The sequence below is a fragment of the Hypanus sabinus genome, chromosome 11, assembly GCF_030144855.1.
Source record: "Hypanus sabinus isolate sHypSab1 chromosome 11, sHypSab1.hap1, whole genome shotgun sequence".
In the NCBI taxonomy this organism is placed as follows: domain Eukaryota; kingdom Metazoa; phylum Chordata; class Chondrichthyes; order Myliobatiformes; family Dasyatidae; genus Hypanus; species Hypanus sabinus.
The window spans coordinates 86,544,692-86,571,064 of NC_082716.1; the positions used below are offsets into that span (position 1 = coordinate 86,544,692).

The 26,373-nt window shown below is 41.5% G+C and overlaps 1 protein-coding gene across 1 annotated transcript in view; it reads right to left on the reverse strand.

The window, feature by feature from the left end:
* The window catches only part of LOC132402172 (pappalysin-2-like), a 371,016-nt gene that overhangs the window by 90,184 nt on the left and 254,459 nt on the right, over positions 1-26,373 (reverse strand). The window contains exons 16-17 of the mRNA XM_059984850.1: positions 22,482-22,695; positions 20,759-20,927 (exon numbers count right to left, since the gene is read on the reverse strand). Coding sequence (XP_059840833.1) covers positions 20,759-20,927; positions 22,482-22,695 — 383 coding nt within the window. The remainder of the gene's footprint in view (positions 1-20,758; positions 20,928-22,481; positions 22,696-26,373) is intronic.

Consider the following 26,373-nt stretch of genomic DNA (forward strand, 5'->3'; position numbering starts at 1 on the left):
AAGGTTGAATGGACTAGATAGGGTGGATTTGGAGAGAATGGACAGAGTTGTTATCATACCAGGCCATGATGCATCTGGATAGAATGCTTTCTGTAGTGCATTGATAGAAATTGGTGACCGTCAAGGGGGTATGCCGAATTTTTTTAACCTCCTGAGAATGTAGAAGTGCTGGTGAGCTTTCATGGCCATGGTAACTATGTGTTGGGACCAGGACAAGCTCAGGTTCACTCCTAGGAACTTAAACCTCTTGACCTCAGCACTATTGATGTAAACAGGATTATGCACAGAACACCTGATGCACCATCAATAACTCACACTGAGACGTAAGGCGAGATATCGGCTTTTATTGACTGGAAGAAGGAACCAGGAGTGAGTGTCTATCATACAATGTCCTGGAGACTGAGGCCAAGCGTCAGGCCTCAGATCGCCTTTATACAGGGGCCTGTGGGAGGAGCCACAGGAGCAGTCAGCAGGGGCGTGTCCAGACAGGCACATAGTTCACCACAACACCCTTCCTGAAGGCAATGACTAGCTCTTTTATTTTGCTGTCTTGAGACCATATTACTTGGCTCTCTCCTTTCTGTACTCTGACTCATCATTATTTGAGATGTGCTCTACTACAGTAGTCTTATCTGTAACTTGCAGATGAGTTAGAACAGAATCTGGGCAAGAGAATGGGATTGAGAAGGAAAAATAAATCAGCCATGATTGAATGGTGGAGCAGACTCAATGTAAGTAGTCTTACTTTGCTCATAGATTTTAATTGAAGCTGAATATTTCCAGCTTTTTCTGTGTTTCATGCATCTCAGTTTGTTTTTGATTTTTCACTTACTTGAGGATGAAAGGTGGCCCTCAGTTCAATTACAATTCATTACAGTACATAAGCTCTGAAGATGAGCTGTAGAAATAATTCATATCTTTCTAGGACATTAATTTTCTTGAATAAAAACTCCATCAGATAAACGTCACTCAAAGTAGTGACTAACTAAAGAAGCCAAGGTTAGCCTGAAATTAAACAGTTCTCAAAAAGGGTGTCTACCTTGAAGTATGGGCAGGTACTATAAATGAGCAAAAAATAACAGTGACAATAAAGAAGAAGAAAACAGTATGTGAATTAACCAGAAAGGAATATAAAGCAATTTCAAGAGTGTTGAATCACAGATTTAAAAAAAAAGAAGCAATCTCCTCAAATCATAAACCAGGAATAACTTGTATAAAACTAAATTCAAAGACTATGGACACACAAGATTTGAAATATTCATTCTACAACTATGATTTGAATTGTATTTGAATATCTCTGTCAATTATAATCAATGATTCTCAACATTGATCTCACTTTCTGTTCCAATAGAATACAAAAATAGTTCTGTGAATGCTAGCTAACTATGGTCACATTCAAACGGGAGGCACATGCTAATCATGCGTTTTGTAAACTACAATGCATAAAAGGAATAAATTGGTTAAGAAATTAATATGCTGTACTTTTATTTTGACAGGAAGACACCTTGTATAAGTCTTGGAGCTGAAAAAGCAGACTGCCTGCAGCAGTGTCAGTGACATAGTAGAATGCACACATTGTCTTGAATTGGATCCAACCAGAAGCCACATCCAATACAGACTCTTTCTGGTAATTAGTGTAGCAGGTTTTAAGAATGTAATGTTCCCATTAAAGTGAAGGTCTTCGTTCTGCAGTGGAATATGTTCTGACTACTCAGTCTACTCAGGTGATAATTGAACTCTGCAGATAAACTTTTGTGGGAATAAAAAAATCCTTTCTGTGCTGTGCAGACCTGGTTAAAATGCAGACTGAAATGCCTGGCTACACAGCTCCTCACTCTTTCCAAAGTCACTTACAATGCCTTACAGTACAAAAGGATTCTTCATTATGCAGATAAAGTTTCAAAATTACAAGGTAGCTGCACTTATTTTAGTCTTTCACATTCAATCAAAAGAACACAGCAGCAGGTTGGTTGCCCATCACATCTGATGATGATAGCAAAACCTCTGCAGGAGAGTTTTTAAAGTGGAAAAGCCGTCGCACTGAGACAGTTCCACTCTCTCAGCCTCGGAAGTCAGGGTTCAGTGGTACAAATAGTCGTCACAAACTGGGGCCTTCCTTGGTTGCAGTGGATAACCATGACTTCTGTGCCTTGTCATGCCCTTTGCTTTCCATGCAGCATTGAAGAACCGCCTTCTTGGTCGTTGGGTTTCACTGTTGATCTCATCTGCTAGTCCGCTGAAGCTGACTTCACATCTAGGACAGGCATGTCCTTATTTTACTGGGACATGAGGCCTGCCGGCTACCCTCACCTGGTTTAGCCTGACTGATGGTGTACCAGGATGTGGCCACTGTTACATGCAAACAGCTACTTGGAACCACAGGTGGGAGCTGAATGTCGGGTAGGGACAGGTGAGTGGGCTGTCCCAGAATGGACACGACAAGCCCCTTCACCAGAGCAGCTACCCCAAACATGGCAGCGTACACTGATGAATTCCTCCATCAATAACAGACACAGTTTTATAGTATTATAGTAGCACTGATAGTGTTCTAATTTGCTTTGTATTTCATGTAAATACATAATTTGCTACACAGTTATATATATCAGATAGTTGCAACATCATATTGGTAAAATCCTATCCTTTAACTGAACTTTCTTGACTGAGATTGCCGGTCTTGCAACATTTTTGACATATACTCACTAAATACACATTTCTAGGGCGCCTTATTCTTTACCAGATCCCGTCTTGAGTCAATTAACATCCTACAGGAGGCCAGTGGCAGGTCACAGAATGAGATGGGTGAGGGGAACGAGCAAGCCCAGATTAGAAGGCCCTCCCCCCACCATGACCATGACCATGATCAGGACAGACAGGACACTGCCTTACAAGAGCCTGCTGTTGGTGCCTTCTTCAACAGATGGCACACTGGTCTGCTCAGTCTGCATATCATGAGGGCATGGTAGGGATGTACGGAAGAGTTCCTTTAGAAGTCCTCTGACTGTCCTTTGCTGGGAAAGGAACAATGATGCTCATTTGTTAATGTAATGCTAGCGGATCTTTCATGCCATTTCTATGAAAAGCCTTAGTCTGGCTGTTAGGTTATAATGCACAGCTGTGAGCCTGCGGTGTGCTTTTATTGCTTTTCCAAGAAAGGCAAATCAGGTCACTGCAGTTACTTAGAAACTGGTGAGTAAACCAAATTTGGTTTGGATTCAAATGCCAGTTCTGTTCAAGCTGGTTATCAATGGCCAGCCTTCCTTATCATCTTTCTTGAAAGAATATTTTATATCTGCAGCTATACATGATGGACATAACAGAAATTGAAAGCATAATCAAGACAAGCTCAAAAATGTCCATACAACATTACTTCTATTATATTGTGGATTAAACTTTAGAGACACAAGAAATAGATGCATATTTCAGCCTCAAGTTCCCTTGAACCTGATCTGTTATCTCCCCTCAACCAACCCCCTACCCCCATATATCTTGATCTTAGATAGATATATACAGTAGTCAAAATCAGAGACCCAAGGGAAAGGATTTCAAAGACTGGCAACCCTCACCGTACAGAAATTCTCAATGGCTGATCTCCAGACGTGACACTGTGCCACCTGGCTCCAGTCAGGGGGAAACAGCTTGTTGACATCACCTGGTCAATGCAACCCAGAGTCTTGTGATTCCCTCCAAACTCTACTGTTGGCCTTGGCTAATTTTACTCATTCCCTTCATGGGACAGCCCTCTGTCCCATGAATCACTGTAGTTAACTTACTCTACAGAAACCCCTGGCGCAAGTAAATTAAGTACAGAAGGCAAAACTGCATTAAGTACTTCAAAGGTGGAATCACTAAACTTCTGAACCATCTCTCAGCAAAACTTCCTTACTTTTGTACTGCAAACATTTGCGATACACACCAACAGAATATTTCTGTTCCTCAACATACATAGAACATTTACCTTCTGAGCATAATGAAGCAACTCACCAAGATCCCAATGCATTCATTTACCACTTTTCATCTTTAAAAATGTATTTTGATTTTCTTCTGTAATCCAACATTGCACATTTTCTCACATCTTAGCCCTTCTCCACTTCTTTAACCTGACTATGTACATTTCAGTCAGTATGAAAAGTTTACATTCCAGCTTAATTCCATACCATTTGCAAAATGTGCATAACTTATCCTTTCATTGAAGTGGTTGATATCAATCGTGAAAGCCCGACACCAATATTGAAGCATGTTCTATACTACTAACTATACTATTAATTATAACTTACTATCTTGAAAATGATTCTTCTCCAGCCCTTGACCTTTCCCACCCACCAGGCTTCACCCATTACCTTTCAGCTCGACTCCTTCCCTTCCCCACACCTTTTTATTCTGGTATCTCCCCCTTCCTTCTCAGTACTTAAGAAGGGTCTCACCCCAAAACATTGACTGTTTATTCTTTTCCATAGCTGTTGCCTGAGACTGCTGAGTCCTCCAGCATGACGTGTGTGTTGCTTTGGATTTCCAGCAGCTGCAGACTCTCTTATGTTTTTGAAAAAGGTCCATTTACTCACACTCTCTGCTTACAATTAATACTCTATCCATCCCAATAATCCAACTGTTAACATTTTTCTCATGGTATCTTACTATGGTCTTTTGAAAATCACATTACATCAGCTGAACCTGTTGTGCAATACAGATCCAAGTAATGTTTATGTGACTACCTGTTTTATGATTTCTTGTCCAGGAACTTTTCTTGCTAACACCTACATCCCTAACAGAAAAGTTAGCACTCCACATTCCTGTGCCAATACTTCCCACACTAATGACCTGCTGAACTTGATCCGATCTAAATCTTAGCAGTGAAACCTTTGGCATTAATGACAATGCTAGCATTCTGTCAGGTAGTTGAACTGCCAAGATTAACCAGTGATGGTAATTTCCATATTTCCCCCAACACACATGCAAATTGCAAAGTCAGGAAACTGCTGCCAGCTTTTTCCCATTGGGAGGTGAATGCCATTCTGTACTCAAGAAGTAGAGTATTGGTACAGGAACTTGAGTAAAGTGCTCGGTACTTGTGTCTCATTCTCACAAAATGTAGTAGGTTCCTTTCTAGATTGGTCCTTTCCCTGTAATCTTGATGAATAACTATGGCAACAAGGGCTTCAGGTAAAGAGGTACTTTATTTATTAAGGTTTGGATTTAATTTTTAATTTTTTTAATTCAATGATGGATCATTCATTTAACATTTAACATACATCAGTAGAGCACAGTATGGGCCCTTTGGCCCACAATGTTGACCCTATCTATGAATCTCTTAAATGTTCAAGGTACAAGGCATTAAGGAATTCAATGTTTGGTGCTTCCTTCCATGTCTGCCTTTTAATTCATTCAGTTTCTTCTGGTTTTGGATGTACGGGAAGTTTCAATGATTTGATAGGCTTACCTGTTAAATGATACTTCTCCCACCCTTTTGTAGGGAGTAGGGGGAGGGGAGAGGATCTGTTTTGACTCTCCCTCCAGAAGATCACATTATGGTGGAAGAGCTCTTAAACTGTGCAAAGCTCAACATTAATATTTTCCCCATATATTTCCAGAAGTTCTTGAAAGCCAGCACAAAGTCAAGTTCGTACTTTTCTTCAGAGTGCAGTTAGTTTTATTCCTGCTGCAAATTCTGCCCCATCAGTTGCATAGCTTTCAGAACCACGAGTTGCATAAAGGCCACCAGACTGTGAGGAGAAACATTCCATTTCAAAGATGAAGCAGCTTTGGTTCAGTTTTTGACAAAGTAGCTCATTTGACACCAAATCATAAAGAACTTGTCCTGACGAAGGGTCTCGACCCAAAATTCAACAGTGCTTCTTCCTATAGATGCTGCCTGGCCTGCTGCGTTCCACCAGCATTTTGTGTGTTGCTTTTATGTAATCAGTACACTTTGTTCCTCTTCAATGTTTTCCAACGAAGTATTTTTAACTCAAAAAGTAACTGTCAAAGTCACAGGAAGACACATATACACACAAAGCCTCTAAAAACTGACAGCAATTTTCAGATACAATCCAATTAACTTTGACTATGCATTGTGAATTGTTTCTGTAAGGTGCAGCATTATCCTCTTTATTATGTTTGTTCCTAATAAAGACAAACTTGGCATGGGTTTATGTTAGAACATTTTATTACTGAACTGCTGCTCCATACTGAGCCGGTGTCATCCACTGGCCATCGTATGGTGACTAGAGGTGTTCCTCAAGAGTCAGTATTGGGTCTGGTACTTTTCACACTGTCAACGATTTAGATAGTGGAAAGGTCTCTGGCAAATTTTGCAGATAATACAAAGATAGGCTGAAGGGTAGGTAGTGCTGAGGAAGCAATGCAATTACTGCAGGACTCAGAAGGGGCAAAAAAGCAGCAGATGAAATACAGTGTTGCAAAATGTACGGTAATATATTTTGGTGAAACAAAAAATACTGTGGACTATTTTCTAAATGGGGAGAAGGTTCAAAGAGCAGAGGTGCAGAGGGACTTGGAAGTCCTCGTGCAAGACTTCCAGGTTAATTTACAAACTCAGTCGATGGTAAAGAAGGCAAATGCAATGTTGGCATTTATTTCAAAGGGAATAGAATATCAAAGCAAGGAGATAATGCTGAAGCTTTATAACGCACTAGTCAGGCGGCATTTGGAGTATTGTCAACAGTTGTGGGCCCCATACCTCAGAAAGGATGTGTTGTCATTGGAGAGAGTCATTGGAAGTTCACAAGGATTATTCTGGGAATGAAGGGGTTAACATATGAGGACCGTTTAGCAGCTTTGGGCCTGTGCTCACTGGAATTTAGAAGAATGTGGGGGCATTTCATTGAAACCTACCAAATGCTGAAAGGACAAGATAAGATGGATGTGGAGAAGATGTTTCCTATGATGGGGTTATCCAGAACTGGAGGGCACAGTCTCAAAATTGAGAGGTAACCCTTTAAAACAGAAGAAGGAGATTTTTTTAGCCAGAGAGTAATGAATCTGTGGAATGCTCTACCAGAGACTGCAGTGGAGGCCAAATCCATGCGTTTATTTAAGGTGGAAGCTGATAGTTTTCTGATTGGTCAGGTCATCAAAAGATACGGCGAGAAGGCAGGTGTATGGGGTGGAGTGGGATCTGGGATCAGCCATGGAATAGTGGAGCAGACTTGATGAGTTGAATGGCCTAATTCGGCTACATCTTATGGTATCTATCAGTTTCAGGTAAACCGCTTGCATTGCCCACTGGGAACTGAAGTTCTTTGTTATCCACACTTAATAACATATCTTCCCCCTTTAAAGAAAAACAAACACAATACAATAATACTTCCTCATAAACCAGTGGGAATGATAATCCTTTCCGACAAAGGCTTCTACATTCTGTAGCTGGTGTCTTTTCTTTTTTTTGAATTTTCAACTTCAATTGTAATGAGCAACTACAGTCCCTACCCACTTACACCTTTCAATCAGGCTCTGAGATGGTTTAAGGATTCTTCCTGGTCTGCTATTTGTTTCCACATGTGTATTTCTTGCAATGGCTGTAATAATATTTGTCTTTCTGAGAACTCTGATCAACATGTTCATTTTTTACGTCTGTGGTCCTTTTGGTGTACTGACGGGTGACGTGTCACAGACATGGCTTGAAGCTCGTGGTTGTACATTCACACAGTTCCTTCTCACTCCATCTGGGTCTGTTAGGTGTGCAAAGCTACTTCCTCTTGCATAGACCATGTGGCAGTATCATGATCTCAGATATGCATTTGATCTCCAGACTTCAGGACTGATAGGCTTTTTTGCAGTCTTGTTGTGATACCACTTCTGCTTTTCTTACCCTTTTGCTGTAAACAATTTGACCTAGTGTGCTCCTTTAGCTGTCAACAGGTTTTCGTGCACTGGAAGGTTAATGCATTTACGTTGATCCATCAGCATTTGGGCCATTGAAAGGCCATTCTGCATTGGCACCTTCACTGATGGAGTTGTCATTAGACTTTTGTGGAAATCCTCTTGTCCATCGTGCTCTCTTCATGAGGCCCTTCACTACCTCGACCGAACTCCCTGCTAGGACATTAGATTTTGGGTGATATGGGTTTGAAGTTATATGTCAAAACCCCCCAATCATTGCCAAAGGATTCATGTTCGCAGTTCAAAAATTGTGGACCCTTGTCTGATACTAGCAACATGCACAAAATGCTGGAGGTACTCAGCAGGCCAGGCAGCATCGAGGAAAAGAGTACAGTCGACAGCCAAAACATTTTGTGAATGTTGTGTGTTGCTCAGATTCCCAGCATCTGCAGATTTTCTCTTATTCGTGACTGTCTGATACTATTTCACATGGACTCCATGCCTCGCAAACATAGTTTTCAGGAAGATGGTGACTGGTTTGCTGGATGCTGATTGCCGTGTTGTAACTCTGCGTAATCATAAGAGTAGTCTGTTACAATAATATGACTCTTCCCGTTACAATCAGACAAATCTACTCCAACTTTGAGGTTTGGTTTGACTGGTCCAGGGTGTGGTGTAAGCTGTTTTGCTTGCTGATTTGGTCTGTTGTTAAGGCATATTCACATGAAGCTGACGTCTTGGCCAGCAAATCTCACGAGCTCTATACCCCTCGTATCTTTTCTGGAGCATTTCCTTGCGTAGCAGCTCTGGAATCACAAATCTCTGACGAACATATCTTTCACTACTGAGAGTTCAGCTTTGCATGCCCAGTAATCCCGAATACACATTAGACAGTCATTCTCAGCAACTTGCCATCCTTTTCCTACTGTATCTTTGAGTACTTTCATTGTTTCATCTGTTCCTGCTGTCTTCTGTTGTTCTCATGGCCAGTACTGGAAGGAAGGCAACAATCCTGTCAACATAGAACCTCATCTCCTGGTCACTCTTCTCTTTCTTGTCAACTGCTCGAGACAGTGCATCAGCAGCAATCATATATTTTCCTGGAGTGTAGATCATCTTCACATCATATTTCTGCAGCCTTATCAACATGCACAGTATCTTCATGGGACAGTCAAACAGGGGTTTGGACATAATTGAGACCACTGGTTCATGGTCTGCCTCCACTGCAAAATCTTTTCCATAGATTTACTGGTTCAACCTTTTGCATGCATATGTGTTGGTGAGAAACTCTTTCTCTATCTGTGCATAGTTGGCCTCTGCACTTGTTAAAGCCTTAAATACATATGCCATGTGTCATCATGCTGCTACAGTAGTACTGCTCCAAGGCCACACCAGGACACATTGGCCAAGATCCTAGTATACCTTTCTGGATCATAAAACTTTAGTATGGGCTCTTCAGTTATGGCTCTTTTCTGGAAACACTCTTCTTGCCCATGAGACCAAATCCACTCATTTCTCTACTCAAGGAGTGTCCTAAGTAGTGCTGACACAATTGACAGTCGAGGGGTGAACTTAGTCAGGTAAGTCACCAGCTCCAAGAAATGTCTCCTCTATTTTTGAGGCCTCTCCACATTTTCAATGGCTGACATTTTCTTTGGTCACGCTTCACTCCCTCTTCAGATATAACATTTCCTTTGAAGATTAGTGTCACAACAACTAACTCATGTTTCCCCTTACTTAATTTCAAATTGACATTTCGTGTCACATCCAGCAGTTGTCTCAGTAGGGCATCATGTTCATCATTGGTGGACCCCCCAGACAATGATGGCATCGTCTCAAAACCAGCAAAGATCATGTGGATGGCTTTATCAGAGACTTCATGTGCAGACAGAATCCCATATAGTAGCCAAAGAAAGCGATATCTTCCCTGTGGTGTGTTATAAGTATGTAGTCTCAAACTTGCCTCATCAAACTTCATCTGCCAAAACCCAGATATCACATCGAGCATGCTAAACCATTTGGCAACTGCAAACCAGGGCATGATCTACTCCCAAGTTGGCAATTTAAAATGCTCTCTCTTGATGGCTTTATTGAGATCCCTTGGGTCTATAAATATCTGCAATGCTCCATTTTTCTTTTGCACAATAACCAGAAAGCTCACCCAATCTGTTGGTTCTTTAATTTTCTGTATGACATTCATCCATTCCATGCATGCTAGTTTGTGTTTAAGTTTGTCTCTAAGTGTAAATGGACCTTTCCTGCATGCATGGACAACAGGAGCTACTGTCTCATCTACATGGACTTTGCATACACCAGATAAACATCCGAGCCCCTCAAAGACATCTGCGTACTCTTCCATGAGTGCTGGGTGATCATCTTTGGTCTGTGTAGCCACTACAGAAACCTTTTTCAGCAGTTTGAGCTTTTCACGTGCACTCAGACCTTACATTGGCTGTACTCTCTTTTCTACAATCTCCAGGCTGTGCCTTTAGGTAGGGCCCCTTGTGCTTGAAGGTCACTATACAGGCCCTTTTACTGGAACATCCTCACCAGTATAGCCTGTAACTTTTAACTTCCCTGGGTAAATCTTGCTGTTTTCTGTGAGAGTTTCGTAATCGTGGATAACGGATTTGGGAAGCAACTTGTGCCCTGCTCCTGTTTCAACAATATGCTCTGTTGTACCAGCTCTGTCATCTCCTTAGCTTGTGGCCGGCTGGTCTTTGCAGCCCCACCCAAATTCAGAGCCATTTCCAGTGACAAATCTTATCACTCAGCAGCCTTTCTCTGAGCTTTTTATCTGGAATTCTGCAAACTACTCTGTCTCCAACTAGTGAGTTTCTCAAATCTCCAAATTAGCTTGGCTAAGCATTGGTCAAAGCTAACATCTTGTTTCTGGCCAGAGGGAAAAAACTTCTCTCAAACTTGATGCTTTTCTTGGGACAAAATACTCCTCAAATTTGTCATCAGAGTGTCCAACATAAAATCTGTCTTGTCAGTTTGAAAGCTGTTATAAACCTCCAAAGCAGCTTCACCAATTACATGCAGAAAAATAGATGTTTTCAATTTTTCATTGTTCCCTCCCACTCTGCTAGCAGCTAAATATATATTGAATCGCTGTTTGAAGCGTTTCCAGTTATCAGTTACATTGCCATTAAACCATATAAATGCAAGAGACTTAGCTTATTCAAGACTCGAACTCTCAGTCTCTCACCGGAATCTCTCTTGGTGAATTCGGTCACTGCACAACATGATCGCTTGTCTCACTGGCCAGCTTCTCTACTGCTGCTAACGCCTTTCGTACTCACACAGTCTCTTTCTCCGTCTCACAGGGTATTCATTTATTCCCTGTGTTTAGACCACATATGGACTTTTGACACCATTTTACATTGGTTCTTCATAAAGACAAACTTGGCAAGGGTTTACATGAGAACATTTTATTACGAACTGATGTTTCACTGAGTTAGCCACTCACCATTGTAGCTTCCAGTTCCAGGTGAACCTCTCACATTGCCCACTGGGAACTGAAGTTCTTTATTATGTACACATAATAACACACTCTTCACATCACTGAAATTTAACTAACTGCAGTGTGCCATGCAAACAAATAAAATGGTGCTGAAAAACATTTATAATAACGATGCATGTTCCTACATTACGCCTAATGTAATGGAAAGTATCCCAGGGCCCTTGCCAGAAGTGATTAACAAACCTTGTCAGAGAACCACAAGAATCAATGTTAGAATACTTACTGTTCATTACAAAGCAGATGGTATGTTTGGAATGTTTGTAGTGGAGCTGTTGATAGTGAGGTCACAGGTTAACATTCATGAGTCAGTAAGATGCAGAGCAACATTAGAAAGAATTTAATGCTGATAGGCATAAGATGATGCACTTCAGGAAGAGGAGGACAAGCACAGTGAATCATTGGACTCCTGGAAGAACTGAGAAACAGTAATCTTGGAGTAAAGTCCCAGAATCCATGAATATGTTTCACTTTAAGAGAACGAAAACTTACATTATGAAAGTTAGGGCGCTGGGAAGTATTTAAGAACTGAGGGACTCAGGTGTATATATATCAGAATCTCTGAAGATGGCAGTAAAGCTAAACATAATCATCAGAATCAGGTTTATTATCACCAGCACATGACATGAAATTTGTTAACTTAGTAGCAGCAGTTCAATGCAATACATAATATAGAAGAAAAAAAATAGATAAGTAAATCTTATTCAGTATGCTTTATACAGGATACTTATATTGAATAGATTAAAGCGTGCAAAAAACAGAAATACCATATATTAAAAAGAGAGGTAGTGTCCATTTAGGAGTCAGACGGCAGAGGGGAAAAAGCTGTTCCTGAACTGCTGAGAGTGTGCCTTCAGGCTTCTGTATCTACTACCTGATGGTATCAATGAGAAAAATGCATGCCCTGGGTGCTGGAGGTCCTTAATAATGGAAGCTGCCTTTTTGAGACATTTCTCCTTGAAGATGTCCTGGGTACTTTGTAGGCTAGCACCCAAGATGGAGCTGACTAAATTTACAACACTCTTCAGCTTCTTTCAGTCCTATGCAGTAGCCCCCGCATACCAGACAGTGATGCAGCTTGTCAAAATGCTCTCCACGGTACAACTATAGACGTTTTTTAGTGTATTTGTTGACAAGCCAAATTGCTTCAAACTCCTAATAAAGTATAGTCGCTGTCTTGCCTTCTTTATAACTACATCAATATGTTGGGACCAGGTTAGATCCTCAGCAATCTTGACACCAAGGAACTTGAAACTGCTCACTCTCTCCACTTCTGATCCCTTTATGAGGATTGGCATGTCTTCCTTAGCCTTATCCTTCTAGAAGTCCACAATCAGCTCTTTCAGCTTACTGACATTGAGTGCCAAGTTGTTGCTGTGGCACCACTTCACTAATTGGCATTTCTCACTCCTGTATGCCCTCTCGTCACCACCTGAGATTCTACCAACAGTGGTTGTATGTATCATCAGCAAATTTATAGATAGCATTTGAGCTCTGCCTAGCCACACAGTCATGTGTATACAGAGAGTAGAGCAGTGGGCTAAGCACACACCCCTGAGGTGCGCCATTGTTGATCGTCAAAGAGGAGATGTTACCACTAATCTGCATAGATTGTGGTCTTCCAGTTAGGAAGTCAAGGATCTTATTGCAGAGAGGTATAGAGGCCCAGGTTCTGCAACTTCTCAATCAGGATTGTGAGAATGATGGTATTAAATGCCAATCTATAGTTGATGAACAGCATCCTGACATAGGTGTTTGTGTTGTCCACATGGTCTAAAGCTTCTTGGGAGAGCCATTGACGTTGCATCTGCCGTCGACCTATTGTGCTGATAGGCAAATTGCAATGGGTCCCAGGTCCTTGCTGAGGCAGGAATTCAGTCTAGTTATGAACAACCTCTCAAAGCATTTCAGCATTAAGGCAGTTCACATTGTTCTTCTTAGGCACTGGTATAATTGCTCTCTTTTTGAAGCATATGGGAACTTCCACCAGTAGCAGTGAGAGGTTGAAAATGTCCTTGAATACTCCCACCAGTTGGTTGGCACAGGTATTCAGAGCCTTACCAAGTACTCCATCGGGACCTTCCGTCTTGCGAGAGTTTACTCTCTTTAAAGACAGTCTAACATCGGCCTCTGAGACAGGGTCATCAGGTGCAGCAGGGATCTTTAGAGCTGTAGGTGTATTCTCCCTTTCAAAGTGGGCATAGGCGGCGTTGAGTTCATCTGGTAGTGAAGCATTGCTGCCATTAACGCTATTGGATTTTCCTTTGAAGGAAGTAATGTCTTGCAAGCCCTGACAGAGTTGTTGTGCATCTGATGTCGCCTCCAACCTCATTTGAAATTGTCTCTTTGCCCTTGAGATAGCACTACACAGATCATACCTGGTTTTCTGGTACAGGCCTGGATCGCCAGACTTGAATGCCACAGATCTAGCCTTCAGCAGACGACGTTCCTTCTGATTCATCCATGGTTTTTGGTTTGGGAATATACAGTAAAGTTGGTAAAAACTGCAGCATACTCATCCAGGTTTTGAAGATGAATCCTGAATACAGTGCAGTCCACCAATTCAAAGCAGTCCTGTTGGTGCTCCTGTGCTTCCCTTGTCCTTACCTTCTTAGTCCTCACTGCAGGTGCTGCAGTCTTCAGTCTCTGCCTGTACTCAGGGAGTAGAAGTACAACCAGGTGATCAGACTTCCTGAAGTGAGGGCTTGAAATAGCACAGTAGGCATTTTAGGCACAGTAGGTGGTATAGCAATGGTCCAGTGTGTTGTTTCCTCTGGTATTGAAAGTGATCTGTTGATGGTAATAGCTTAGGATTTTTTAACCAGACTGGCCTGGTTAAAATCTCCTAAAACAATGGTGAAGATGTTGGGAAGCGCTGTTTTATGCTTGTTGATCCCATTGCTCAGATCATCTAAAGCCTGATTGATGATCTAACTAAAGCCTGAGGCGGAATGTGTACTGCTACCAAAATTACCCTGGAGAACTCCCGTGGTAGGTAAAAAGGACGGTACTTAACTGCTAGATATTCCAGGTCTGGTGAGCAGAATTGGGACAGCACTGATATATTTGCACACCAGGAAGAGTTGATCATGAGGCACACTCCTCCACCACTGCTTTTGGGAGTCTCAGTAGATGTATCCTGATAGTGTATAGTAAACACACTGATCTGAATCGCTGCATGCGGTACGGAAGGAGTTAACCAGGATTCTGTGGAACAAAGGACGAACGCAGTCCTAATATCCCTCTGATTTGGCTCCCTAGCTCTGAGATCATCGATTTTATTCACCAGAGACTGCATGTTTACCAGCAAGACAGTCAGTATTGGGAGTTTAAGACCCTGTTTCCTTAAACACATTTGTAACCCCGATCTACAGCCACGCTGCTTCTGTGGGCACCTTCGTCTATAGTCAGAGTTGTTTCTGTCAGTTTTAAGCAGAGATAGTTTATTTAAATGTATTAGGACATCTTTGATGACTGGATTGACCTGGGAAGCAGTTGTGTTTTTCAGCTGTATCAGGCTGAAACAAGGATATTTAAACGTATCCATTCAGAGTACTGCTGCTACTCACGTCGCCCCTAGGAAGTGATAGTCAGTCATGAAGGCAGTATATGGGAAACTCACTTTCTTTAGCCAAGACATAGAATCTAATGGCAGGGATGTTATGGCACAACTTCATAAAACATTAGTTATCCATCCACAAATGGAGTATTGTGTGCTGGTCTGGTCAATACATTGGAGGAACAATACAATTGCACTGGAATACAGGAGAAAAAATTCTTAAGTATCTTGCCTAAGATAGAGTACTTTGATTGTGTGGGTAGACTGAATAGAGTGGAAGTTTGTTTTTCTTGGAATGAAAGAAATTGTGAGCATAAATGTATCCAAAACATGCAGAACACAGATAGAGTAGATAGTAGGATTTTTTTCCCCATTGAGAGAGAGATCTAGAACTATTGGGTATATTTATGGGTAAAGGTAAAGTAGTGGAGATGTGAGGAAAACCTTTTTTTCCACTGAGAGGGTTGACTGAAATTTGGGACACTCTGCCCAAGAGGGTGATGGAGACATGTGTTTCAAAGTTCAAAGTAAATTTATTATCAAAGTACATATATGTCACCATATACAACACTGAGATTCATTTTCCTGTGGGCATATACAGTAAATCCAAGGAACACAATAGAATCCATGAACTACTGTAAACAATATAATGGACAAACAACCAGTGTGCAAGAAAACAAATTGTGCAAATAAAAATAATAAACAAATAAGGAATAAATATTGAAAACATGAGATGAGAAGTCCTTAAAAGTAAGCCTGTAGGCTTTGGGAACAGTTCAGTGATGGGGTGAAGGAACATAACCTCTCTGGTTCAAGACCGTGATGGTTCAGTGGTAATAGGCCTTGATGCAATCAATCCTTATACTCTCCACCTCACATCTATAGAAGTTTGTTAAAGTTCTAGATGTCATGCTGAATCTTTGCAAACTCCTAAGCAAGTAGACATGCTGCTGTGCTTTCTTCCTAATTGCACTTATGGGGTAGGCCTAGGACAGGTCCTCTGAAATGATAACACCAAGGAATTTAAAGTTACTGACCCTCTCCACTTCTGATCACCCTGATGAGGACTGGCTCATGGACCTCTGTTTTCCTGCTCCTGTAGTCAATAATCAGATTAACAGAAAATTTAAATTTAGATAGGCATTTGGTAAATCAAAGAGCCTGTTAGCACTACTTTTCTCTATGCTATGCCAAGTGCAGAGTTGCAGATTCAGATACATTTACCACAGGTGGGACATGTATATGTGGTAGTGGTGGTAGTGATGACAACCATGGCTGCATTTCTCCTGGCTCTCTTCTGCTGTCTTCGGGTTGTTTTTTCCATCTCCAGAATACGAATCCCGTCCCTACTGATCTTGCACTTCCTTAAAGTATTCTTCATCTGATCCTTATAGCACTTCTTCGGCCCACCAGCTGAGCGTCGACCATGATGTAGCTGGCTGTATAACACTTTGTGGGGTAGCCGACATGGGGGCATCCTTATCACGTGCCCCAGCCACTGCAGCTGACACTGGATGATCATGGCCTCAATACTTCTGCAGTTGGTTTTTGCAAGTATTTCAGAGTGAGAGACCGGCTCACGCCAGGTAATCTCCAGGATGTGCTGAAGGCAGCTTATGTGGAAGTGCTTCAAGGACTTGATGTGACGGCTGTAGGTTACCCAAGCTTCACAGCCATAAAGGAGGGTGGTGACACAGACCACTTCGTATACGACGACCTTTGTGGAGGGACAAAGGCTCCTTTTCTGAAAGACTCTACGCCGAAGTCTCTCAAAGGCAGCGGATGCCTGTTTAATGCTGCTCTAGATGTCATTGTCAATGTCACTATCCTCAGTGAGAATGCTCCCCAGATATTTGAAAGATGGCATTATTGACAGCTTTTCATCACCAACAGTGAAGGCAGGTAGAGTGGGTGGGACACTGGTACTCCGTTGGCAAACCACTTCTGTCTTGGTGGTATTGACAATCAGCCCCATCCTGTGTACGCGCTCACCGCCACAGCAAGGACAGTCTGAAGATTCTCTGGAGTATGGGTCACAAGAGCACAGTCATCTGCATACTGCAGCTCCAGGACTCGCTCTCTGCGGAGTTTGGTGGTTGCGTGGAGCCTCCTGATGTCAAAGAGGTTGCCATCTAATCTGATGTCCACTGTCACACCGCTGCTGTCTTCGATCATGTTGTGGAGAAGCTTCACACACACACACACACACACACACACACACACACACACCCACACACACACACACACACACACACACACACACACACACACACACACACACACCCACACACACACACACACACACACACACACACACACACACACACACACACACAACCCCCCCCCCCCCTCCCCACAGGACAGACCATCTCCAGCCTCCAGCAAACTGGCAGATTTGCAAACATTGAGTCTTCAACTTCCCCAACAGACTTAGAGACCTGCAGACCCAGGCTTCAGTCACCAAAGAACAAAATGACAAAAGAAGAGTGAAGCATGCCCACCAGTCCCCCTTCAAAATGGGGGAAACTCTCCACAGGTACCCAAGGTCCAACTTATCTTGAAAGCCCTAGATAGAGAAGACACAGAGAGGATGTGTCTGATAGTAGGAGAGACAGAGCAGAGGGCACAGCCTCAGAATAGAAAGTCACTCTTTAGAACAGAGATAAGGAGAAATTACTTCAGCCAGAGGGTGGTGAATCTGTGGAATTCATTGCCACAGACAGCTGTGGAGGCCAAGTCAATGGGTTTTTGATTACTCAGGGCATCAAAGGTTACAGGTAGAAGGCAGGAGAATGGGGCTGAAAGGAATAAAAGTCAACCATGATGGAATGGTAAAGCAGACTCGATGAGCCACATGGCCTAATTCTGCTCCTATGTCTTATGGTAGTGGTCACCAACCCATCGATCACGATCGGCTGGTCGATCTTTGAGGCTTTCCCAGTAGATCCCGAGAAAAATAAAAATAAATACACAAATACCGTTGAAAGATTGTTTCTGGGTTGCAGGGTTTTAGTTCCGTTCTTTCTGCCCAGTGCGCATGTGTGTAGCTCTCCCGCCACGCACTACACAGTGTACTTCAGTGGTCCCCAACCACCGGGCTGCGAGGAAACGATATGAGTCAGCTGCACCTTTCCTAATTCCCTGTCACGCCCACTGTTGAACTTGAACGCACACGAGGTCATCGGTCACCTATATGCAGTGATACCCTAGCGCCGATATCTGGTTGCCCTCGGGTAACCGGTCGCCTCGCGCGGCCGGCGAGAAGTGCCGTTTGTACTGGCCCGGAGCACAGACAGATGGGTGCTGCCGCTAAACCTGTTCAGCACACTGAATGTTCGTGGGGAACCAGGGGCTAAAATATTCACAGATGGCCTAATTCGGGCTCAGGGTTTCATAAGTAGCAGAGCGGCTACCTCGTTGTGATCTACTGAAAGTCATCCCTTCAGCCAAACTTTTGTCAGCCGATATATCCTACCTACCTACGTGGGGGAGGGAGGTGTGCCCTGTCGCACTCCTCCTTGCTCTCTCCGGACTGCAACCGCCGCAGCCCCGGCAAGGGGACTTCCAGCCTGACCTTGTCCTCTCACCCCACCCACGACCAGCCACACCTGGCCAAGGCATCTGGCGGTGGGCGGGCGGGAGGCTGTCAAATGAGGCAATGAAGCACCCTGAGTCCAAGCATCCTGCACAAACCCGTTGAGTTTTTTGAGCAGAAAAAACGTGAGCAAGCGGGTCAGAAGTGCTGATAGCCATGAAAACTAAGTTGCAGAATAGACTGGATATAAGGAACCTCCTTCGAGTATCGCTATATTCCGGTCATGTTTAACACCCTCCCCCACTCCCCCGTCGGCCGGTCCACAAGGATATTGTCAATATTAAACTGGTCCGCGGTGCAAAAAAGGGTGGCGACCCCTGGTGTACTTACATTATTTCTATTTCTAGGTTGCAGGGTTATACTTCTGGTCTTTTCTGCGTGTGTGTGACTAACCGATCTAGCAGGTCGATCTTGCCTTTCACTAAGGCCGAGGTAGGGGATCTTGGGCATAAAAAGGTTGAGACCGCTATCTTATGGTCTTAATCACTGCTGATGACATAGATTATAATCATTCTGTTTGCTTATAATGTTTCCATAACCTACTAAACAATGGTGACACATTTGCCAATAAATTGAAGGGCAACATTTTTGAAGCATCCTGCTGCATTTCCTGCAAACACTTAATTAGATTCCCCATAAAAATGGCCAAAGCCAGTTCAAAATAGGATTAAGCCATTTATGCCAAGAAACAAGTGAATGGCACTTCACTGTGCAGATATTAGTAAAGGAAGTGAGTCATTATGTTGCAACTCTGGTTAGACCACATCTGGAGCATTGTGTTCAGTTCTGGTCATCTATTATAGGAAAATATGGAGGCTATGGAGAGAATGATGAAGAGGTTTTTCTAGGATGCTGCCTAAATTAGAGGGCCCGGTGTGATAACAAGAAATAGTAGCAGAATCTTATTTGAAAGAAGAAGAAGGAGTAAAAGAGGTAAAAGGCATAATTTCATAAACTTTCTGAAGGAAGTAGCCTTTGGTCGTGTTCACTGGCACCACCTTCTTCAACCCAAAGGGCAAAGAACTCGGAGTCAGTAATGCATTTCAGCAGTGTCCAACAGCCCTGAACTCAATGCAAAGTAACTTTGTACAAAAGTTTAAAGTGGGGGGGGGGGATATCATTTAAAACTGAGTTACATAGGAATTTCTTCTCACAGGAGGTGGTGGACTTCCAGAAAACTAGGGAGTTGTGAATCTAAATCATTTTAAGTATTTAATTAAATTGTAATTATTTAAAGAACTAGATACATTTCTGAAACAAGAGCTATGTGTGGGGAGAGCTGATGAGTTCAGGCCTGGCCAGATAAGCTACGGTCATATTGAATGACAGGGCAAGCTTGAGGGGCCAAATAACCCTCTTTTTCTCTTGCATTGTTTTTTCGTGCAGTAGTGAAATAGAGTCAAGTTAAAATGACCAACAACCCCAAGATCATCCTTTTCATCAGACAAGGCAACATCACTGACCATACTCCGCAGCCTTTGGTAATACTAACAGGAAATCAAAATGCTGCAGTAAATTTAAAATAGAAAAAGAAAACACAGGAAAATGTTTACCAAGTTAATCACCATGATCCAATACTTAATACTTTGGTGGGCACATGAATCGACGTAAGAGAATCCCAGTGACCCATTACAAACTGGAATGGAGCCTGACCAAGAATGCTATCAATGAACACAGCATTACAGAGTCCATTGGTAACATATAATGAGTTTCCATGTGTATGCATTGAACTTTATCAGAGGGACTTTGCCAGAGTCCAGGACATGCCCCACCGCCATCTCCCAGTAATTTCAGCAAAATTCACTCAACAACAGCTGGTTATTCCAGATGGCATGCTTGCACAAAACTGCATCTTAGAAATAGTTCCTCAATGGGCCATTTCTCTCACTATCAACCAAGTACGAAGAGTTACCAATTATTGCATTCTCTTTCCTTTCTTTAATTAGCTGAAATAAAATTGAAAGTATTCAAAAAAAAATTACAGATGCTGGACATCTAAAGTAACACATTCCCTTTGTTCTCTCTATTGCTCCAAGTTTTGTGTGTTGCTCAAGCTTGCTTTTAAGACATTCTCTGTTCTGATGAGGAACTATTGACATGAATATTTACACCTCTTCTCTCTCCAAAGGTATGAGTGATCCACTTAGTATTTCCAGTATTCATCATTTGAAAAATATTTATTGCTATCAGAATTTTTGAAGGATAAGTTTAAGATCAATGTTCAATGAACAATAAAATGTCTTACCTTTTTAGTGTGGTCATAACAAGTAATAATGCAGCGGCTATCAAACTGAAAGCCATTGGTGCAGCTGTACATTCCCTGGAAGACTAGGGGAGGTGGGTCACAGAACACAGGATTACAGCTACCTTCTTCCCAATATCCTCCTTCCAAACACTGCAGCTTCAGAAACTTCCTGCAGACAAAGGCATATTATAAGTTCTGCAAAAATAGGAGGACTATTACACAAAACTAATCAAGTTCAATCAAGTCATCTCTTCTTCTTAAGCCCATCCCCCTTATTGGAGCATTGGCTGTGAACAGCAGTTTGCCAAAACCCTCTGTCCTAAGCCAGTCTTTCAAGTTTTCCCAGGTGTCACCTACCTTCTTGAGGTATCCTTCCACTCCCAGGGATGATGCCTTTGAAGCTTCTTTTTGCATTTCTGTAGCCATGAGATGGGGTTGCTCGCCCCATGCCAAACCCCTCTCCAGGCTTGGGAACCATCGAGCTATCTCCCTTATCACATATTGTGTCCAATTGAATTGTTTCTCTCCATTTTTTAATCAATAGAATTTGTTCTCTCTCACTCATTCTTCAACAGAATAGGACTATTTGCATTGCATGTAGTGTCCTGATGGGATTATTCTCCATTATATATGCACTAATCCGACAGAATTATCACTCCTCCTCCAGGCAAAGGAATGAATATTTACTTATTTAACCATCTGCTATTGTTTATCTATTGTAATAGAATCACATTTCTTCATTTACTTTATCAAACACATTATGATAATAAAACTATATTTAATATCTAACTTTTGTACATATCTACAGCTCACTCAAAGCTCAAAATGAAATTTTATTATTTTATGATCATTATTTCCTGGCTGATTTTTCATAAAAGTCTGCTGTTAATTTGATTTTTCAGTAATAAAACACCACTTGATTCTTTCTAACTGACTCCTTGCTTTTCAGGCACATTGCATCCTGATCTTGCCATAAACACATCCTGCTTCAAATACCAAAGACTCAATTAGCTGCCCAGAGTCTATGTGTGTAATCTCAGGCCCACCTCTAGGGTTACACATGGCATTATGCATTCTGATCAGATATTGTTCAGTCCAGGACTAAAATGATCAGTTATCCCTATGCTGGAGACAGGTAGTGAGTTAATTCAAAACATGCACACTTGTTTCCTCTGTGTTCTTAAAAACTGACAGTGAGGATAAACCACCTTACTCAGAGCACAGATGTAAATATTGTTCACCTGGGAATGTTGGGAGTCATTGAGTAGGCCTCGTGCAGCCTACCCTTAACTGGTCTGGCACAATATAGGTGTTATGTGTATATATTGGCATAAGAGAAAGCTGTGTACATGTGTTGTCACACACATACAAGCAATGTAACTGTGTGCTAATGTCAACAATATTAATTAGCAAGACACATTAAGTGTTAAGAAAAGCGAACAAGAGCTTAGTCAAACACCTAAGGAGTATTGTAAAGGAGGAAATGAGAGATAGATACTTTAGAGAATGAATTCCAGAGTTAGGGATCTCAGCAGCTGATGGTAAAACTGCAAACAGTAGAATGCAAGCAGAAACACACAACTTATGCAAGAGCAACTACTTATATATCCAAGGTGAGACTTCCATTTGAAGCAACAGTGATCTCGCTATCTCCAGAAGACAGTGCCCACAACAAAAACTCTAATTTACATAGGAACCTCCACTTCTGCAGCATCTTACTTACTTCCTGGATCGTTTGTCACTGTTCACATGTACATAGTAGCCAGGGTTGCATTTGTATCTGCAGATAGAACCGATGTCATGAGCTCCTTGCAGGCATCTTGGTACCAGCAATCTAGCGTTAGGAACTGGTGGAGGGGCATGGCACTCCACCTTGCAGTAGGCTTCAGGCAAGGACCACAAGCCATCTTCCATGCACTTCAGGGAGAAGTTATTACCTAAAGACAAAAGCAAGAATGCTGTAGCAGACTCTCCTTTGCCCCATCTAACAGTATAACTGTCTGGGTAGCTGTCACAACATCAAGCATCAAAATTCTGAATGTTCATTGAAAATGTGATGAGTGTCACTCCCCTTGTGGTGCTTCAACACACAAGGTTTTATTATAGGTATAAATTATTGGCAGTTTTCAGAGGATAATAATTAATATGATATATTCATATTTCACAACATAAGGTCCTCAAAAAATCATTCAAACATAAACCACATGTTTAGAGAGATACCAGTAATATTTAATTGATAACTTAGAGGATGACAGGGTTGAACAGTGGTTTAGCAAACCAGGACTCTTGAATATTCCCTCAAAAAATTTTACTCACTTGCTGTACTGTCCTCTCACTCATCAGGTTTTGAGCATAGCCATTAAAAATAAATCCCGCCACCAGGAAAAACACATGAACAGTACAGGGGGCGGCTGTTAATGGTACAAGCATCTATAGAACACTTTGCATGATCTCATTCTGCCTACATCACCAGTTTTGTGTCCAAGAGTAAATCAATGGATTCCCAGTTCAGCAGGAAAATTCTAGAAAGCCTATAGCTCTGTAGATTTCAGTAGCAGTTCTCTAATATAATCAGCTAATTATTTGCCTTCAGAGAAAATGGTCCTGTCTTCCAAAATCAGTTTCTAATAATGCAGAGAAGGTCAATGCAGCCAAAAAACTATGCACAACTGTTTAGAAGTGATTTTATGACTCTGTTCAAGGCTGGAGTCATTAAGGTGACATGCAAACTGTCAGACTGCTGTAAGAATGCACCTGTACACCATTATGCATTTAAGGAATGGAATTTAGCCGTGATTTTAGTTCACACTTGCAGCCACATAAAACTGCTCTCTTAGATTACATTCACCCAAATTCTCCTGAGATTCATTCTATATCTCTACCCCTTACTCTAAATCTATGCCCTCCAATTGTAAACACCCATACTTTGGATCACAAAACATTTATTTAAAAATTTACAAAAAGGTTCAAGTCCCCTTTATGGCCTCTTGCAATCTGCATTAGGCTTAAATCCTCTAAGAACTGAGAACTTGGGCTACGTCCACACTGGACCAGATAATTTTGAAAACACCGGTTTTGCATAAAAACAATAGGTGTCCACACCAGGCGTTTTTGAAAATACCTCCGTCCACATTAAAGTGGGTATTTGGGCGAATCTCCTCCTACTGGGCATGCGCAGGACACATCTACAGAAAACAAGCGACATGTTTGGTGTTGAATCTCGCCGTGAAAGACTTGGCGTGCATTTGTTCAGTTACAGACTAGAAAAACTTAAAAGGAAATTGCCAAATGATGGACAGCTGTTGGTTCTCACGCAGGAGGACTTAAAACTGAAGAAACAAATAATGGAGTGCATGGAGGCAACCAACAGAGAGTTCACGGACAGTATGACCTGGCTGACGATGAACATTGAAAAACTGACTAACCCTGGAAACATTTCCTACAGCCATAGTCTCTTCAACAATGAAAGGGATGACAGCTACAACTAAATGCAATAAGGCTTGTTACTGAGGCAAAAGTGAAATTTGCTGTTACGTCATTTGTTTGACTTTACTTTTGCCATGTCTTTCTGTATTATTTTGCTGTATTTAACATGTGCAATAAAACAAGTTACTGGGCAAAAGTGATTTTATTTTTACCTGAGTAAAAGTGAAACTTACAATTTTCCTTTTTTGGCCTTAACATTTTCACGTCTATGCCAAACATAAGCTACTACTTAAAAATAACATTTTGGAAGTAGTGATAGTTGCATCTATTGAATGTTTGCACAAGCAATACATTAATAAAGCACCTTGTTAAATGTATAAAGCATGTCTACATCAGTGTTACCTTGTATTTCCATACAATGTTATATTAGGCTGTTAACACATCTATCGTCAGAGAAGTACTTGCATAAATAGGTAAACCACCTTCATATGAGCAAGGACAGAAAACAGGGCAAAGTGAGTTTACTTATTTATTCAATAAGTTATGGGTCAAAGTATTTGGTGAGTACATTTCTAACTCTTCTGGCTTCAATCTCTTCTGAAATTGTTAGGTCGTGTGGGGGGTTGTAATTCTCTGTCATACTGCAAAGCTGTAGTAAGATTCTGCTCAGGGACAGTCTCCTGAAGCCGTCTGCCATTGTTGCTGTGGTGTTGGAGGTTGCCTTCAAGAAAACAAGGAAATGCCACACTGCCACTACCATGTGTTCCGGAACGTCATGACAGCATTTTTAAAAAGCTCTGGTTACCCCGTACACATTACACCGCTCAATTGGCGTTTTCAGATTTACACACTCTGGAGAGCATTTTAGAAGAGGTCCATTTTCAGGAGAGGAAAACGCCATTTCAGTGGGAATGGGGGAGTCAAAATGAAAAGAAAAAGCTTCAGTTACAGATTTATCCTGTCTAGTGTGAACGTAGCCTTATCTACACCAAATGTCTGTGCTGATTTTGTTCATTTACAGTCCATCAAAAGAACACTGAAGTTTTATAATACTGTAATAGAACAGATAGTGTTCTAATTTGTTCTGTACTTCATTTAAATTCATAATTTGTTACTCAGTTAAATGGTAGTTTGTCTTTTTTATACCTTTTTAAATTATTTAAATTATTACTTAAATTATTATTTAAATTACTTAAATTATTAAGACTGTAGATAATTGTAATAATATGCCCTTACTCCAGTCATTAACCCCTCTCGTTAAAGAGGCCAATATGATATTTACAATATTTACCCTTCTAATTGATTGCTTTTGTGACCAATATACAAACACACAAAGGTCCATTCAAATATCAACACTACCTAATCCCTCATCATTTGATAAATACATCACTTTTTCAGAATGTGCACCAAAATGGACAACTTGGGGTTTTACGAGACTTTTGGATAGGTACATGGAGCTTAGAAAAATAGAGGGCTATGGGTAACCCTAGTAATTTCTAAGGCAGCGACATGTTTGGCACAACTTTGTGGGCTGAAGGGCCTGTATTGTGCTGTAGGTTTTCTATGTTTCTAATTTTATAGATTACACATCATATTTTATATGTCATGCCATGCCCACGCACTCAATGTGTCCTCATTCTTTCAAACCTTCTTTACATCTTCCTCCATACTCATAGTCCCACCTCATTTATCACTGTTAGCAAACTTGGAAATATAACTTGGAAACGTCGTCTCATAATGGCTCTTCAGCTTGAAACATCAGCCCTCTTTCTCTTCTCACTAATATGGACTGAATTACTGCATGTTTGAGTATTTCAGATTTTCACTCTACAGGTTATTTTTCACTTGGAAACACATTTCACCCATCAGACAAGTCATTGATGTAGGTTATGAATATCTGAAACCCAAACAACCTTTTTCTGTCAATGCCTGCAAGAAAATAAATCTCAGGGTAATATACGATAACATATACATGTTCCGATAACTCATTTTACTTGGTCTTTGATTTGTAGTAATCCAGTATCACAGACCATCGACCTGAGAAGGATTTGTTTATTAAGACATTAAGATATAGAAGCAGAAATAGACTGGTTGACCCATTCAGTCTGCTCTACAATTCAATCATGGCCGATTTATTGTCCCACTCAATATCATCCTCTTGCCTTCTCCCTGTAACCTGTGATATCCTG